The sequence below is a fragment of the Acipenser ruthenus genome, chromosome 1 (genome assembly GCF_902713425.1).
Source record: "Acipenser ruthenus chromosome 1, fAciRut3.2 maternal haplotype, whole genome shotgun sequence".
Taxonomy (NCBI): Eukaryota; Metazoa; Chordata; class Actinopteri; order Acipenseriformes; family Acipenseridae; genus Acipenser; species Acipenser ruthenus.
Window position 1 is genome coordinate 55,650,569 of NC_081189.1, and position 19,760 is coordinate 55,670,328.

General features: G+C 36.0%; 1 protein-coding gene across 2 annotated transcripts; it reads right to left on the reverse strand.

Annotated features, from left to right (window-relative positions):
- Positions 1-590: 590 nt before the first annotated feature.
- LOC131737439 (mucin-2-like) lies at positions 591-16,512 on the reverse strand. Of its 2 annotated transcripts, XM_059026317.1 has the most exons (4): positions 16,308-16,512; positions 10,889-12,076; positions 3,621-3,699; positions 591-1,163 (listed from the first exon to the last, which is right to left on the reverse strand). In XM_059026317.1, the coding sequence occupies exons 1-4, from the start codon at positions 16,348-16,350 to the stop codon at positions 1,082-1,084; spliced, it is 1,392 nt and encodes a 463-aa protein (XP_058882300.1). In that variant the 5' UTR covers positions 16,351-16,512; the 3' UTR covers positions 591-1,081. The 2 variants fall into 2 exon arrangements, with proteins under 2 accessions (XP_058882300.1, XP_058882299.1); XM_059026316.1 differs by lacking the exon at positions 3,621-3,699.
- Between the last annotated feature and the right edge of the window lie 3,248 nt (positions 16,513-19,760).

Genomic DNA, 19,760 nt, shown 5'->3' on the forward strand with positions numbered 1-19,760 from the left:
GAATGCGTGACTGTCGGCTAGTAATTATTGAATTAGCTGACAGTCACGTAGATTTATTAAACTTGTGCCAAATGTTGCCAAGGGGTTAATAAGATAAAGTAATTGATAGCTAGTTAATCTCTCGACCACCACTATAAGAAACCTGCAGTTTTTGCAGACAAGGGAGTGTGTTAGACAGACATAGGTGGAGACACGTGCCGCATGGAAAACAAACTGCAAAGGAACAAAACAAATGCTACTTACTTTGAACCATCATGAAGGTACACATGTCATTTGTTTGTTTGTGTTTGTTTATTTTGGCTATCGTGCCATTTTCTTTTGTTATTTGAAAGTTTGTTTATTATTTTGCAAATAAATACTGAGCGCAGCCAGTGGCTCATTCAACCCGCCAGTATGTTGTTTGTTTTGATTAGTGCAACATATTTTAAAACAATCTGTGTGAATTCAGTGAATAATTAACCCAGTTGCAAATAGTTTTAAATAAAGTCAAAGAAATTAGTCAGTTACATGTGACTAGAAATATGATAACCAAGCTGATTGGGGAGTTCATCATTTAAGTCCCTTCCCATCGGAACAAAATCTATTGTAAAGAACTAAAGCAATATTTATTGGCAACAGTTTATAATTAAGTTCAAATAAATACAGAATAAAAGGCATCTTGATCCAAGAATAAATTATGCTAGTTTTCTTGTCACAGAAATTACACTTAACCTTCACAGGCACTCTGTATAAACGCTGACACTGCAATTGTTCATCCTTTTCTGCATGCAAATACTATACATTTACCAAACTTGTTATCTGTTATTTACCTTACTTATGTGTGATTGGACACTATGGATATTATTGTAGCATATTGTTGAAAATACTGTATTGTATTTAAAAGTGAATACAACTGGCTTCATTTTGTATTCACAGTAAAGAAAAAACAGAAGACAAGTGTTCTATGTATATAGTTTGATTCCATCTGAATGAAATAATCACAATATAAAAAAGGTTTAGGTTTGGCAGCCCATGTGGTTGTTTGTTCATCTGCTTTTCTATCCACCAGCTTGCAGTTAAGTCTTTGAGTGCCTTGACTCCATTATGAGTTATCATAGAGGGGATTGTTGAAGTTTCCCACTGATCCGTAGTAGTCATCGTAAAGCCTTCCATATGAGGAGCGTCTGCAAAAAAAGACGTTTGTTAATATTCTGTATTTATTAAAATAGCTTTATTTACACTGTCAAAATCCTTATTTAAAGTGGCACCAAACATATTTCTTGTATTAAATTGTCACTAGGTACTGTTGCTGCCTTCATTGAAAACAGTAAACGTGGACCTAAGGAATTAATCAATGACAATTTTGCAACAGAAGCAAAAACAATAAGGGCCATATTCACATAACATTTACCACCATGCTAAGTTTGCACCTTATTGTCCCTGGGACAAATAATTGCAGATGTTACATAACTATCAGAAAACAACTAAAGTGCATTTACTTAAGTGAACCTCCCGAGTTGTTTATTTGAAGCTTTTTAACTTCAGTGGTTTATATTCTTTTTAGAAAGACTGGTGTTCATACAGCATGGTGGTAAAGGCTTTGTAAATGTGACACTAAGTGTAGTAATGTATACATGGTGCAATCATGAAAGTGTTGTTGCTTCTGCTATTAATCATGCAACAAAACATGCATAAAACAACTGATAAAAACTATTGCTTTTGAAGTAAATCTGTGAACTGGAAGTAGGTCACGACAGCCATCGTAAATATAGGTCAATTCTCTTTTCTTACTTATAAGTAGGGCTGTTCATTTTCGGTTTTTATTTTTGATCACATAATGTCCCTTTTTTGAGCCGTCTCCATTCAGTTAAACTCTTGGAAAAGTGCTGATTGTGAAACAAGTTCACGTTAGTTTTTTCTCCCCTAAACTTGATTGAGACTATGATTCTGTTTCATTGATAATGTAAAAAATAGGCAACTCCTTCTTTTTAATTCAAACCGAACACAAACAGCGAATGAAGTTAAATTGATTTAATTAAATTGTAATTAAGAGGAAACTATTATCTGCAAAACATTTTTGCAATTAGTCATTAAGATCTAAAATCTTTTCATTAAGATTTAAAAAGTTTTTTTTTTTTTTTTTTTTTTTTTTTTACATTATCAATGAAACAGAATCATAGTCTCATTCAATCGATCTTGGTTCACAATCAACGCTTTTCCAAGAGTTGAATTAAGAAACAGAGTCGGCTCAATATAACTTTAAAGGGACATAAAGTGACCAAAAATAAAAACTGAAAACGAAGAGCCCTACCTTCGTCAAGGTCGCTAGGGGTGTCAAACTCCAGTCCTCAAGGGCCGCAGGAGCTTTTGGTTTTCATTCCAACTTAAGCTCTCAATTAACATAACTGATCTAATTATTTGTTGAATTTGACTTATTTAATATTTTTCAAGGTCTTTTACAGTTGATGGTTTTAAAAATGCACTTGATTCAAGGTACACTACCTGTGAAACATTTTGAGGCCTGAACAGAAGTGTTAAATGTGTCCAGGTAATCAAATAATTAGACCCATTAAGTAATTGAGAGCTCGGGGGGAAAGAAAGCCAGAAGACACTGCGGCCCTCCAGGAACTGAGTTTGACACCCCTGCTATAGATAAAACACATGATCAAATTTAGGATTGGAGTACTCTGGCTGTGAAGGTCCTTAGGTAAACATACATTAAAAACCTGCCTGATACTTTATGTAGGGCTGAAGTGCCAAACTACATACCACCTTATAGATCAAATCAATAGATTAAAATTAAATAAGGGGCACAAACATGTTACAGAGTGTTCTCCAGGAAGTGTAACAATACATTGTGTTTACCTAATGTCCTGTGATACTATTTTTCCATTACCCTGGTTCTTTGCACCTACCCAGTTACTAATTATCAAGTTTACAATTATTACACCATGTTTTCCATAGTTAAGTTGGACTACCTTTTGCTGATGCAACAAAATTGTACACAGTGAGATATGGTGTCTCATTAATGATTGCCATGTGGTTAAACAGTCATGTATTTTTTTTGTATGGAAGAGAAACTGTGTAGTAAGTATAGTTGCAATTTCCATTCTGTTTTAAGAATATTAGTATTGCCACATGGTTCTATAAATAAATCACATTAGTTTATCTCTTTAATAATGGCAGGGAAAGAGAGCTACTGACTTTTAATATGATGCTAAGACTGCAAAATGAAGAAGTCCAGACCTTGAAACTAGTCTGAAAGTTGATTAAAGGGTTTATACTGTAAATAATTAAATAATTCTATAAACTGCATCTTACTGGTGGTGTACCTACATTCACTATGTACAATTTCATTTAAAATATATATGTAGAACTATAAGGGGTTGCTTATAGCTTGCATGCCTTACTTTCAGGAAGCCACTTACTGTTTTTTGGGGTCAAAGCATGTCACTGGCTGCAAAGCATGTCTGCCATTAGGGAGGGATGTGTACAACTTGCTGAAAGTAAGGCAATACAAACAAAGATTTCTTTAACCGAGTAACAAATATGATTTTTAAAACTAAAATATGCCATAATATGTGCTTTACATGAGCTGGGATACAGTATGTAATGTATATTTAATTCCAAAGTGCGCTTACCTCATCTTTAGGTAATAGGCTGCTCCAAACACTAACAGCACAATTGCAATAACTGCAATGACAGTGGCTATCACACTTCCTAAACAGCAAGAAATGCAAATACAGGGGTTTTAAATAGACACTGAGGTTATGTAAATGATGTTTTCTTTGTATTCTATTACATGAAACATTTCTCTTTATACAGTAAACCCTTCTAACATTCATTAATTGCGAAAAGTAAAGAGCTTGAGAGGAAAACAACACACATTTATGAAATAACTGATTGGTACAGTATATTGGTCTCTGCATTGCGGAGAGAGCTCTTAAAAATTAGGCACACTTGGGGCCGGACCAAATCAAAGTTAGCACTTAGCGAACGAGGACGCGAAAGCATTCGCGTTAACAAAACACAATAAAAATTCCAAGCGAAATCTCGAGGAACCAAAACAAGCCCTTTTCGCCCTTCAAAAAACAGCTATCGCTTGTTGACTACAAGTGGGTTGAGACGGGGGAGTGGTTTGCTATCACCCAAACAAATCTACTCAATTCCAGCTATAAATCACATTGCACAACTTTCGCAGGACAGGATTTTATAGTCAGCTCAAACTTGTCGAAAGCTATCGCGTATTAAACAAATAGTAAAAAAAAACAACACCAAACATTCTGATATTTGCAACAAAAAAAAACAAAAAAATATGACGTGCCTCAAGCAGCTTACAGGCAAGCACGCAGGCGCCCGGCCAGACTACAGGGGTCGCTGGAGCGTGGTGAGCCGAGGACGCCCTGGCTGACCTAAACCCTCCCCCTCCCCCAGGTGACACTCGGCCAATTGTACGCCGCCCCCTGGGAGCTCCCGGTTCACTTTTTTTAAGTCCATGGACATATTTACACGTCATCTGTGACGTCACCTACCTCTGTTCAAATTATTAATTTCTTAAAGGCACAGTGCTCCATTACATTGAACTTCGATCAAACTCAAGGCTAACAAATGTAAACAAACTAGAATACTAATAAAGAATGTATCAGTGTTTTAACCGCTTTAAAGATAATAACTTTTAGTTTTAAACATTTGGTTACTCTCGTAAAGTACTTCAACATGTTGGCCTACACAGAAACATTATGAAGCCCAAATTCTCAGCATGTAAGAACAAGTCCACCGTTCTAGTACAAGGGAGCACAGAAGTCATCTCAGAAGCATCAAGATGAAGTTTTTAAATTTGCTTTGGGTTTTTCAACAGAAGAAATAATAATAATAATAATAATAATAATAATAATAATAATAATAATAATAATAATAATAATAATAATAATAAAATACAACTACCCGACTCTGTCCGTTTAACAATCAACTTTTTTTTTTTTTTTCATGGCACTGGATAGCATTTCATTCAACTTATTTTTGTATATAATATGCACCGGTACTGATCCTGGCGACAGTGTTACGTTGGTTTTGGGATGTTGTATCACCCCAAGTTTTTTTGTTTTTTTTTGTTTTTTTTATCCGCATTTTAATTTCATAAGAGTTTCTTTGTTAACCAAATTTTTTATTTATTTATTTATTTATTTTTAATCTTTGTTCTTGTGTAAATACTATACAGCCTTGTGCACAACATAAAATGATAGTGCTTTATAGTAGTTTAGTTATAAGCAATATTATAAAAAATACTGAAGCTACTACAAATAAATAAAATGCAGCCTTTTGCAATATAAATAAATAAATAATGAAGCCCTTTGCAAAGCGCAGATATTTTTTTCATCCTTTACGCTTTTGTTATCTTCGTGTTTGGTGATCGGATAGCTGATTGCTTTACGCTTAGACTTTTCTGTCCCTTAGCAATAAGATACAATACACTGTACACTAGACTTAAGTAGCATCCATCATGGCTACCAAGGACAAAAAAGTCATGTTTGTACCCCAGAATGTATTAAATTAGTATAGCTGGGAACTGGTGCCAGTGGCTATATCAGAGGTTTCGCCTCGTGACTTATAACGCACCCTGGGATGTCTGGATATTAGAGTATATCCCACACCCTGTCATGCCTTATTGCTTACATATAGAAGGGTTGGGTAGCGATATGAAAATTGTATATCAATATCGTGCACATATTTCAATATTGATAATATAGAGGTCTTCCAAAACACTGAAATATAATAACGCAATTGCAGTATCAAACATATATAGTTAACTTATATTTGCATGTTGTGCTATGCTTCACAATATCCATGGAAAAAAAACAAGGCTTTGTTATATTGTTTTACTATTCCATCATCAGCCACCTCAAAACCAAAATATTTCTATACTTCACTGCGCACTTTCTAGTCAATCCAGAACTAATTGAATCTTCAGCTGCTCTGCGTGTAAATTCTGACTCCCGACACCTCTAAAAGTACGTACGGCTAAAAGTAATAAGTACGGTGTCATGCCGAATTTTGCATTATTTTGAGATGTGTTTTGATGTTTTAAAAGTACATCTTATTTATAATACCGAAATATTAATAAAAGCATAAGTAATGAACCGTTGAAGCATGCGCATATCTCAAAATACTGCAAAACAGATGGCGAATGCTGCTTATGCAGCATGCAAATAACAGAGCTACCTCTGTGACTTTGAAGGGAAGTGTGGCAGGGCAGAAGGATGCCGTGCACATGAATAGGGGGCTGGGCAAAGCCTTGCTATAAAATGTATTTGTTTTGTTTTTATGATTTATGTATTGTAAATATGATGGTGACGTGGATGTGGGAGCCCCATCCACACAAAACCCAGTGCAGAAGGTGACCATCTCCTGATTTAATTAATTAATTCACTTGTTGCTAATCGTGAGATGGTCACAAGTGTAAAATCCTGCAGTTTTCCCTGTTTTGTGGTGGGTGTTCGAGAGGAGAGAACGAGAGACAGAAGAGAACGAGTCTGAGAACGAAAAGAAAAGTAAGGATCAATGAAGGGTTAGGGTTAGCCTGACCTTAGGTCTATTTTGGTTTTGTGTTTGTGATTTGTTTTGTTTAAAACTTTGTTTTCGCTCTGTGAGCAGTGTTTTTGTTAAAATGGTTTATTTTTGTGTTGTTTAATAAAAAAAGTACTGCAGTGCACTTTGCACCTGAGTACCTGCTTGTGTGTTTGCAGTTCCTGTTTTTGGCCTGATGTCACCACTCAGTCATCCCTGTCACAGGGGGTTATTATGTTTAGTTGATTTATTTATTTAAATGTTACTGTGATAAGCTGGCTCGTGTAACATCAGACCAGGAAGAGAATTGACACATAATGATTAGTGACTGCGCTGTTGTGCCGGTTTATTATAAATGAACAAATAAAAAGGTTGAATAAAACAGAAACACTGAACAAACAAAACGGCACGATGGCCAAGCAAACAGACAAATAAAACCCAGTGAACTAACCCACAACAAGTATCATCCTCCAGCACGAGTAGCAATTGTTATTTATTTTAATTTCTATCTCCTCCTCTCTCCCGTCCCCCACTCTGAACACTCAACCCTGAGTGAGTGATTCGTGCATCTATATACAGCTGTGCCGGGATTCAATTACTAATTAATCATTCACTTGAATCCCAGCACGTGAACTAATTTGTGCAATCCCTGTGCCCACATGCTAATACACACTTTATCTGCATGTGAAATGATTGTGCAATCCCTGTGCCTAAACACAAATATACATTTCAAATCACCCATGCTACATAACCCACACTCCGTGCACCAATACATACACACCACATAAAACATAAAACACAAAAATATGCACAGTGGCGGGGCACCCCGCCACAGTTACCTATCTTTTTAAAAAGTTTTAATTAGTTTCAGCATTGCTCTATTAAACTGTTTCAGTTAGCATATTCTGTTTGTGTGTCATTATAATTACATTAGTGCATAGTCTATAAATGTACTCTCCAAACAAATCTATTTTTTTTTTCTGCTATGTGCTTGCAGTGTCAAATAAAGACAAGGTGACAGCAGAAATCAGCATAAGGGCCGCTGTTTTAGATCCTTGAAGAAGAATGAGAAGCTGCATAGTTTAAGAGTAGGGTGTAAAGTTCAGAGTTCAGGTTCTGTTTTTGTTATTGTTAGTTGCATTACCATTAAGTATTATGGCTAACGCTTCAAATAATACACAATAATAAACCATTATGTTTTACTTATCACAAAACTGTTTAAGTACTAATGTGTTATATGCAATTGAATTATTTATGTTTGATGATTGTTTCATAATAAATAATGGTTATAATTATCTAAAATTGTGTGTGTGTGTGTGTGTGTGTATATATATATATATATATATATATATATATATACTTTAGTGTCTTTCGTTACTGTGAATTTATCTCTGAATATTTTTCAGCCACATTTTTCTCATCTCTTCATGCACAAAATGAATGAAAGCTTACTGTTGAATTGTACCGTGCTGAAAGTGCATCTGTCATGGTTTTTTGTTTTTTGTTTTTCACTTAAAAAATGAAATCAGCGGTATTAATTTGTTATAAAACTGCAAAAATACAATATAAAATAAAAAATACTGTGCCCATATTTTGTGATAAAAGTCGATCCTAAGCCACGGCCACTAAAAACGCTCCATTTGTGCCTACCTCACCTGTGACGCAGTGGGAGGCCGTAACACGCCACACACTGTACTGACAGACAGACATAGTGTGAAAGACAGGGTCTGTGATGGTAAACAAGTGCTTTTGTGGGGGTTGTTGCAACTCCAGCTTGTCTGGCCATCTTATCCACAGGTTTCTGAACAAGATGAGTGTTTCGCTCGTGGGTGTGGTTTGTGCAAGTAAAACGGCAGGATTTCTCAGCCAAGTCCGTGCATGCAAGGAACTTAGCAGTGAACCATAATCATGATGCTTAGCAATTAAAAAGGTACCACACTCGTTATTAAAAGCTAAAATATATTTTATTGTTTCACATGTTAAAAACTAAAGAAAAAGTGAGGGACAGTGGCTCCAGGTGTGTGTGTGTGTGTACAGTTGTCGTCAAAAGTTTACATACCCCAATGTAGGGAAATGTCCATACATTGGGGAATGTAAGCTTTTGACGACAACTGTATTTGTATATGTATAGCTACACTGCACACACACACAGTGTACGCACGTATTAAATGCCCTGACAGTACAGTATGAAATCACACTTCACTTCCTGGTAAAGACGTTTTACAAACTCAGCTTCCTCAGCCTACCTGAGGTCTAAAGTCCTGCTTATAGTGCTTTCTCTCTGAGGAAGGTCCTGTTAGGACCAAAACGTCAGATATTTTATTTTTCTCTTGAGATGATCTCTTTTACCTTTGGATTTAATGTGTGAAACAATAAAAAATATATTTTAGTTTTTAATAACGAGTGTGGCTCCTTTTTTATTGCTTATTATTATTATTTTGGTTGACCTCTACCTAACGCTACATCCCCAGACCCAGTAAATATGGCACGTCATGTATATTATGAACAATACGCAATTGTATATGACAACATATAATATTACATGAACGATGATTACGTTGAAAGATGTGCATTGCGCCGCAGAAGTGGAATCAAACCTACCGTGCAGTGGGCCCAATTCTCCACGCGTTTTGTCTAGACCTCAATCTCCTGGGGCCGGTATTTCAAAATTTTTAATCTGGATCAAAGTGATCTGGATTTTGTAATCCTATATTTGTGATTGAGATTACTTTTATCTGGATGATTTTGATCCAGTTTTTCAGAAAGTCACTGCTGGATTACATTTATCCAGATAATAAATAATCACGATAACGAAATACAGTTTTTGAATATATATATATATATATACGAGAGTAGATGTTAAAACTTCATGCTGATTTGAACTCGGCTCTTGCCAAGATAAGCACCAACTAAGACGTAGCTTTATATATATATATATATATATATATATATATATATATATATATATATATATATATATATATATATAAATATATATATTTTAAAGAGGCCTTATTTATGATATAACCTAATTTAACAAAAGAAATAAGATTGTGGTAATAATGATTAATACAACTTTATTTATTTTGTTTTATATTATTTTGTTAACAAAATCAAAATAACTTTTAATGTTAGTGCACGTATAACGCTTGCAAATAATGGTTATTTTATTTAAGCAGAAATTAAATAACTACATCTAAATTGAATAAAAATAAAACTTTTAGATATCTTCATCGTCTTCCTCGTCGGTCGGGAGTCCAGCATCTCTCAGACGAGCTTTTAAGGAGGAATATGTGAAGGCGTATGCATATGCTTTTTTATTAAAGCTATACCACTAATACGTGTTTTCCTTTTTGCTTGCATGGATACAACACTTAAATAAATATGTAAATATTATATTATAACACTCTATTTGGACATATAGTGTGTGTTTGCTATGACAATTCAAACAAAATATTGATGTTCTATCACTTAAAAGCTAAATCCACCTCAGCAGTAGGATCACAATATGGCATTTTGGATCAAAATAACCCTGATCTCCTCTTTAAATTCAGAAAAAACCAATTGCAACATTCAGTCGTGATTACAAAATGCCGATCGAATTTCAATATTTTGAAAAACCCAATTGCACAATATAATCCAGATCAAACGTGTTAATCTGATTACCAAAGTTTTGAAAAACCGGCCCCTGGAGATTAGACAATTGTTGTTCAGAATTAAGCAATATTCTAGTAATAACTTTTGTTGCGCCACAGTTTACCCATTTTATAACTCAGTTCAATAAAACAACTAAGTTATAAAAACTAAAACAAGGAAATAAACTAGTACCGAAACTGTTCTAGATAATAAAATGTTCAATTGTGAGTGCTCTGTCAGCTCTCTAATTTGGTACAGGTTTTTAACCCATCAAATGCAAAATACATATACATCTGCCATTTGCTTTCTGAATGTAAAATTCTTACTCTTCTTGTTCAACTTTTTTTTACTACGTTCTTTTACTAGAACTAGAAGCTGAAATTGATAAAACCGGGATCTGTATGTACTGTAATTGTAATTGTTAAACTCCTACTAAACAAACAAATAATGGTATAGCAACATGATTCCTGTTACGTCAACACATGGTTAAAGGCCATTTTACACAAATACTTACAGTAACACTTTACTACATATTTTTAGAAAGTTTGTAGTGTTTTACAAGCTAATCAGTTAAGCACTTTTTAGCACTGGGATCAGATTTATGTAAAACTATAACTGACATTCAGCGAGACAGAAGCACATGCAACACCCACCCACACCTAATGTTTGATACTTTCAGTAAAAAAAGTACACAAGCTTATTTCCATACCTGAACTGAGAGCGTTAATTGGGATTTTTTCATCTACTTTATGTGATGTTACAGTACTGTCAGCAGCAGATGTATGAATGGTTGATGTTGTCACCACAGCTGTTGTAGGAGTTGTGGATATGGGTACCGTTGATCCCATGTTTGTTGCTGTCATCGTTGGGTTTATAACTGCAGTAGAGGTTTTCATGGTTGTTAGATGAGTGAAAGACGAATTGGTAGTTGAGCTGCTTTCTGATGTTATCTCAGTCTTTGACAAAGTTGTTGTAACAGAACTGGTGACCACAGTTCCAGCGTCGGTGGAAACAGAAGTATTGTCTGTAGGTATGGCAATGGCTGTGCTAGAAGATGAAGATGCGCTCACCACTGTTGATTCTGTAGCTGTATATGTTGTTGTTTTTGTCACTGTGGCATTTGTAGATACATTAGATGCAGTTGGACTTGGTGTAGATGGTACAGTCGTTGTGGATTTTGTAACTGTGCTGCTTGTGGTTGGGATTGGTGTAGATGGTACAATCATTGTGGATTTTGTAACTGTGCTGCCTGTAGCTGGACTTGGTGTAGATGGTACAATCATTGTGGATTTTGTAACTGTGCTGCTTGTGGTTGGACTTGGTGTAGATGGTACAATCATTGTGGATTTTGTAACTGTGCTGCTTGTGGTTGGACTTGGTGTAGATGGTACAGTCGTTGTGGATTTTGTAACTGTGCTGCTTGTAGTTGGACTTGGTGTAGATGGTACAATCATTGTGGATTTTGTAACTGTGCTGCTTGTGGTTGGGATTGGTGTAGATGGTACAATCATTGTGGATTTTGTAACTGTGCTGCTTGTGGTTGGACTTGGTGTAGATGGTACAGTCGTTGTGGATTTTGTAACTGTGCTGCTTGTAGCTGGACTTGGTGTAGATGGTACAATCATTGTGGATTTTGTAACTGTGCTGCTTGTAGTTGGACTTGGTGTAGATGGTACAATCATTGTGGATTTTGTAATTGTGCTGCTTGTGGTTGGGATTAGTGTAGGTACTGGTGTGGGTTCTATAGATATTTTAGTTGTGGCTAGGCTTATACTAGGTGAAGATGGTACAAATGCTGAAGAAAAGGATACAGAGATATTTGTATGTCCTGAATCTGTTGTAGAGTCTAGATGTTCTTTGTTCAGTGAAGCCGGGATTGCTCTGACATCTGGTAGCCCTAAGATCATAAACAAAACATAAACTAATTAGCAAAACATTTTTTTTAAAAGTAGCAAATTAAATTATTTCATAATATTCCATATAACATAGACTATGTTTTTAATATTACTCTCCATGACAATGCATATTAGTCACGTAAAATCAGTGCCTTCCTGATGCCCATGGGAGGATCCTATATAGACTATGTTATGGCAGGTTGTCACAAAGACGGCCGGAGTGGGTGGCGTCAGACCAGATGCAGGAAATAAACAGACAGAGATTTGGGGTTTGGTGAAGCTGAGCGAATGCTTTCGCTCAGCATTTAATAAACAGAACAGAAAATAAAAGGTTTGAACACAAAAACACGGGACACGGCACTTCACGCCAAAATAAAGAGACAAACAAAACGGACTATACAGTAAAAAGACAGTGCACGGACAGACACACAAACAAACACGGTGAGTTTTAAATAAACAAGTATCGTGCTGGTCCTACCAGCACGTAATAGCAATTGATATTTAAACGTATTTCTCCTTCTCTCTCACCCGTTCTCCACTCTCGAACACCCAACCCCGAGTGACAAAAATGTGCATCTATATATACTGTTGTGATGGGATTCAATTACTAATTAATTACTCACTTGAATCCCAGCACGTGAATTAGTTAAGTGTACTCCCGTGACCATTACATTTTACCAGCACGTGAAGTGATTTGTGCCCTCCTCGTGCCTAAATATAAATCTACATTTTTTAAATACACGTGAAACACAGACCCGTTTATATCCCGTGTACCAATCTATACACCAACATTAACACACGCACGCAACACACAAATGCACACAGGGACGGGGCACATTGCCACACAGGTGTATGTAATTTATTGTCCAACCAAGCTGTAATGTATAGTTCAAAACCCATTTGGTCATTTTGGGTTACATTCTCAAAGCTATTTACTCCAGGATGTCACTAGTGCATTTTTTCAGAAAAAGAAATAAACAATTTTGTGCTGGGATATGTAGGCAGCCTAAGGTTGTTTTTTAGTCATTTTAGAATTGCTGTTGATGTTTAAATTTGTATTGTTTTGTTTTGTTTTTTGTTTTGTTTTGCGAATGACTTGGAGTTAATAGCTTTGAGAATCTAGGCATTGTTAAATGAAGCTAATAAGATAATGTTTGTTTTTTTGTTCCTATTTCTGTAACATTTCTTATGATTAGTTATATGTCTATGTATACACTTGAAGTATACAAAAAGTACTGGCCGATACTTTACTTTTGAATTATACAAAAATCAACATTGCTACAATTTTTTTGTAAAGTTTGTATTGTTTTATAATCAATTGCTTTTGGATTTCTACTATATCAAGGCAGTTAAGGACTTTTTGGAAGTGGGCTCAGACCGGTACTTTATGTAACACTATAACTGTGACATTCAACGAGACAAAGGCACATGCAGTGTCTATACACAGGGCTGGATTAACGCTGCCTAGGGCCCAAAGTCATGGGGTGGGGGCCAAAACAAAAACATGTTTATTTTATTTATTTATTTATTTTTTAAACAGGTACAGAATTGCTCGCAAACTGGAAGAACTTCACTCACAGACATTCCAACCGAGGCAGTGCATCTCACTTGTGTTCACACAAAATCAAACGGGCTGACCCAGAACTTACTCTCGCTCACTTTCGCGTGGCGACACAAGTGAATTCCAGGTCAGTCAGTTTGATTTTGCTTGAATACAGCAAACAATGCTTCTTTCAGGGACAGCAAAGCATAAACACAAGAAATAGGAAGAAGAATGCAAGTGGAAAAGGGGGGCAAATCCAAATTTTGACACTCCCTATCCTCAACCCTGGAAAACGGGCATTTCCTTTAATGGAGCGTGTCAAAAAACACCTCCGATCAACAGTAAAGCAGGAAAGCTCACTACCTTTGCTGTATTGGCTACTGAGAAAGAAGTAAGCCACTTTAAACTGCATTTGACTTAAGGTTGCCAACCATCCATAAATTTAGGCCGTCAGTAAAATAAAAGTCACATTTTAACACTAAAACATAAATAACAAAAAAAATGTCAATAATTTTGGATCTAAATAAAGAATGGTATATTTTTTGTATTGCTTTGCGGCTTCCCCAGTCAGCTTGTATGACATATACCTACACCGTATGTGATGACAGTGAAAAGTACTACAAGAAGAATGCCAATTAACAATACTGTGCTGAAATTAGTATGCGTTCTTCAACCAGGTAGCCAAAGCACAGCGAGCACGGGAGACATCGTCCAGCTTGCAATGCTTTTACCACAGATTGTTATTGGAAATATGCTGGATAGCCTAGAAATGGAATTTATGCAGTACCAAGAGACTGACTTGACGGATTCTATGCCCCTTTCATACAGACTAGTTATGATGGTTCAGAATCAGCACTGATGTGGTCTGTGTGAATTGCCTGTACAGTCACAGAGCCGTCATATTTTATGCCGTCTCTGAACCGTCTTAACTCCTGTGTGAAATGCTATGCCGGCAATGAAGCGCTATAGTGGGCGTGGATTGAAAGTCAACATCCCACGTGACTGTATACCGGACGCAGTTGTTCAGCCGGGTACTCAAATGTTTCTCTTCCCATGCGGAAATGTTTTTTCCACTCACTATCTGAAAATCTTGCGAGCGTTTGGTTCCAAATTACATCACCGTGTTGGCGTTCCATTACCCAAGTCAAACGTTCACACGAGCATCCTTTATATATAGCAAATACCAGCATCCACCGTATTTTCACTCTCTGCTTTTGCCTAAAGTGCTGGACTATTTTTCTTTTAAATACATTGTATTGTCTTGTTTGCAATGAAATACGCAACCTATTTTCTCCTTGTGATTATGAACTATTATTTCTGCACTTACAATAACTGCGGGAGGTACCATTGTTGGATGATACCATTGTCCAAGGCAAGAAGCACCTGTGTGTTTGTCCTCCCACCCTTGCTGGTACCCCTTGGTGGCGTCTCAAAGACACTTTCTGACTCCAGTGTAATCAGTGAACCACCCACACACCCTCTCACATACATATAATAAGGTAGGGGCCCAGAAGTGTATGTTTGCCTAGGGCCCTGTGATGGGGTAATCCGGCCCTGTCTATACATATCCAGAGTTTGATACTATAAACTGAATAAGTGGTTGTGCAGACTGCTCTAAGTCAACTGAAATAAAAAAAATCATGCTTATACTAAGAACATCTGAACAGTTTGTTTAACACTGAACTGAGCAACATTTTGATGATGCTGACTCATACTAACACAGCACAGCTTGGTGACCTTAAAGGCTTGTTACTAAATATGGAATACTTTCATTTACTGTATCCAAGAAATGAGTTTAATGTTCTGGCTCAATTGCAGTACATAAAACTAAGCTTCATGAAGGTTTTTAAAGAGCTTGAATATGTCTTGTACAGTTCAACTTTCTGTTGTAAGTAGCAGCAGGAGCAAGCCCATTTGCCTCTTGTTTTGAAGGGGGAGGGGGGGGGGACACCTGTGTTGCTACAGCTGAAACTACTTCAAAATGGAATGTGGTATATTTTAATGATCTACATCAGGGTTACACAATTTAGGTCCTCTAAGTCCAGAACCCTTCTGGTCCATCAGTACCCTAATCTCCTTTCCCTAGGTGAAAACTTGGAGTACTCTAGGACCTCTGACATTTGCACACCTGATCTATTTTAATGAATCTATATTTTTGTGGAAAAAAATACTTACAGTTCCTTATAAAGTTCTCCTTAGCATGTCATTACTGTCTTTGCTAGGAAATCAGCCCTATACGCTAGTGCTCTCATCTGAAATAATATGTGTGCTATAAATAAACTGTTATGTAGGATATCAATATACTGGTTATAAATACACTTCTTATTACATTATCATCACCTGTTGAAATGGTTTGCTTAACGTCTACGTTAAACAAGTATATGTCTATTCAATAAAACAATTCCTATATTACAGGTATATATTACGTTGCCTAAATTAGCATTTATTGTCACTGTTTAGCCTCTTTTTAATTTAAAAAGAAGCTGATACCGTTATTCATTTCTACATTCACACACTCAAGAAACACAGGTCGCACTTTTACTCAAGAATCCAAACGATGTAATAAAAAGTCACACTCCTATGTATTAAGCACTTACATTCTCTCAATATATATATATATATATATATATATATATATATATATATATATATATATATATATATAAATTGCAAAATATGTAATAACATACCTGCTGTCAGCACAAAATAAATCAGTATCATTTTGAAAAACATTATTCTTTCTTCTTTCTCCAACTCCGTTGAGAAGCTTACGTCAGCTTTCGTGCCACTTCTATGGTGGTTGTGTAATGAAAATAAATTCTTGGATGTCTCTTGCAACACTCACTGTACAGTACTGATGAGACAATAAACCGATATTCGTTGAGATATGTCTGTCGATTCTAGTGTACAATGTTTCAAGCTAGTCACGCCTATTTCCTGACAACTACATTAGGGACACAAAGATCTGGGAATACGCCCCCGTTAAGGAAATATGACTGTATTGCGAAGCCATTTCACTTCGGAACTTTTGCTTTGATCCCCGATAAAAAAAAAAAAAAAAAGTATTTAAAAATATCATATAGCCTAAACTCTGATCTGGTGTAGTGGTAATAACTTCAGCCAAGTTAGAATAGACAGAGACATCTCTCGCTCTCTCTCTTACAAATGTTGGGTATAATGCCACACATACATTACACATTTTGAAATTACATTATTCTTGTTCTTATGAACCGATCTAGACATAAAACACAGAGAATGATAAATGGGAAACATTGTTTTTCTTGATCTCTTGAAGAAGCAAAATGTATAGTACATGAAAGGTGGAATTGTATGAATGTATGACACGTCACAAAACGGACTTTAAAAAAAAAAGTGTTTAAAGTTAAACATGTGAAAACTGGGGCTAATTCTGCCGTTTTTTGGTCGTCTCAGCCCGCCATAGAAATTAGTTCACATCACAAAACCACCATCCAATCTGGCAGTTTACTGCATCTGCTTCAGAGAGGGCAGGGGATTCAAGTCAGGCTTCAGGTGCGCTCTCAGAGGTAGTTTGTGGGTGAACACATACAGTACTGTATAATTTATCTAAAAGGTAATGAATATAAATTCTGCTGCCGTTTATATCATAATATAAAGGGAATTTGTAAAAACCAACGTCTCTATGGCAGTATTTCAATCATCACTGTTTATTTAGTAAATCTAGATCGATGTAATAGACCCCAATGCCTTTCAAAAGTATTTGAGTACGGTACTAGGCAGACAAGTATTCCATATATGTGACTAAATTAAAGTATGTAACTAAATGCTAAGCCAAATTACATTGGAAGATAAGATGTTGCCTGAAAGTACCCATTTTGGCTACTATTGGGTACGTATAGTAGGATAAACTGATGGTTCCGCTTTTATAGTTAATGTGAGAATTTGCTGACACCTGCTGGTTACAAAGTATACATTTTGGTGCTGATCTGAGGATACGCACAAACAGTGTTTAGCGGCCTTAAAGTGGGACTTTCACGCGGCCACTAAAAATGCGGGGTATGTAAAGAATGGTTTTCACCTGGCATTCTGCACCAGCTATCAAATTAGCACTTTGCTATCATGAATCCATTGACATTATTTTAAAATTAGCAAAATGTAGAAAAGAGCTTGGAATGGGCCGAGGATCTGGAATACTAAGTGGGCGCAAGTAGCGGCTGCAGGAATTAATTCTTGGCTGGGCCCCAAATTTTAACGGATGGGCCGTTTATGACATAATGACGTAATTACTAATATGCGCATTTAAAAAAGTGGAAGGGGGTTCACTGATACCTGGTACTGGTGCATTGATTGATTCGTTCGTTCGTTTTCTTTTTACAAAATTAAAGACTTGATTGTTGGGACATAGCTAATGCATAAGATGCAAATACAGCTACGGTTTACTGCAAAGTTGGCTAAACTTTCTGTAGCTAATTAGATAGCTAATTGCAAATGTAGAAACTTAGCTTAACAGCAGCTGCTAGCAAGCTGGTTGCATGCGTGCCTTGCAGTGAAAAGAAAAATTGCCTGTACGTTAAAGGCATAGCATGGTCAGACGATCATTCTACAAACTTTGGTTTTAATTGTCTGATAATTGGCGCGCGCAGGATTTGCCTGTACATTCGGCTTGGCATGAGAAAATTAAAATTGTCAATTGTCATGTTATATTATTTCTTCATATATGTTTCAAATGTGCAGTATACTACATTAAATACGTTCTCAGACTGCTTGCTTTACTTTTAAGTTGTCTATTGCTGTTTCACATATCAACTCACTAGTCATTTCAACTCGCATGCATTTATTCCCATTCTGTGGGGAAAATCCCTCAACACCAATGTGGTCCCCACTGCCTTAAGTGATGATAAACAGGGTTTTTAAATGTTTTATATGAGACTCTGCTGACACCTGCTGATTGAAATGCCAATAACATGCATAGATTAACATTCTTAAAATGGGATCTAGGTCCAGTTGAGCTGGGTAAGGGAGCCCAGCCAATGCAGTGATGGGGAAATTGAAGTTACTGCAAATTAAATGTAATTTCAATAAATGTAACATGCTGGTCTCTAGGATGTGCGATTCAAATACCAAACCTGTGATATCAAACTAGAACAGGCCTGCTATGAGTAAGACCTTGACACTGTAGTAGACTCATTGCTGTCAGGAAACTGTGCGGAGAGGCAATTAAAAATGAAATAATAACGCTTGGTCATATAGTCAGAGTAGAGTACAAATCAAGGGAGGTTGTGATGAGGTTGTATAATGGTGAGACTGCACTGTGTTTAATTTTTGTCTGTGCATTACAAATGTAGAGTCAGAGTAATCAGAATAATCCCAAGGCTAAAAGGTATGACTTATAAAGACAGATTGAGAGATTCAGTTTAGCTTACAACAAATAAAGATTTGGGTATTTATAGCAGGTGCATGCATATTTGCATCACAAGGTGCTGTTATGTAATAGTAAACTCATAGCCCTATAATTCCTGTCTCTCATTTTGTTCTTTAAAACAAATGTTGGGAATATGCAGATTTCAAAGACTTATTAGTGTTCAAATGCTACTTCCTGGTATGAAATCATAATGGTCCACCCAAGAACTGGTTGGATACTGGGGGAAAAAATGGTTTTCTACAGTGTTGTACTTTTAAATAAATCTATAAATACCAAATTAAATTATAAAATAGAACCAAAAAACCAAAAGAACTTCAACAGAAGAACGGGGGCATTCCTTTGAATTGAACTGATTTCAGATAATATACTATCTAATTGTACCACTTCGTGGAGCACTAGCTGTGTTAAGATTATTAATTTATTAGCTCAATTTATGCTTTTTTTTTTTTTTTTTTTTTAAATGTAATTTTAGCAACTGTTATCAATTTTGTATAGATTTTCTGGGCAGAGGTCAAAATCTATTTGGAATCTTTTTTCTTTATACTGTATATTTAATTAAATTAAATGTAATATGTTATTGTACTATTATGCTGGAATAAAGCTTTGAGTTGTTTCATTTTAAAAAAAATAAATAAATAATAGCTTGGAAAAACCCTTCACTAAGAGAATGTGAAGGAAGATCAGCCTCCACGCCAATGTAAATATGTCCTGTGCCAACTGAAACTAGAACACAATCGACCAC

What these genes read in the sequence shown, in the direction of transcription:
- LOC131737439 (XM_059026316.1), bottom strand. Translation starts at nt 16,350, where the DNA reads ATGTTTTTCAAAATGATACTGATTTATTTTGTGCTGACAGCAG. An exon ending in TTATTTTGTGCTGACAGCAG is followed by an intron (nt 12,077 to 16,307) that starts GTATGTTATTAC and finishes TTATGATCTTAG; the next exon opens with GGCTACCAGATGTCAGAGCA. An exon ending in AATTAACGCTCTCAGTTCAG is followed by an intron (nt 1,164 to 10,888) that starts GTATGGAAATAA and finishes CTTTTTTTGCAG; the next exon opens with ACGCTCCTCATATGGAAGGC.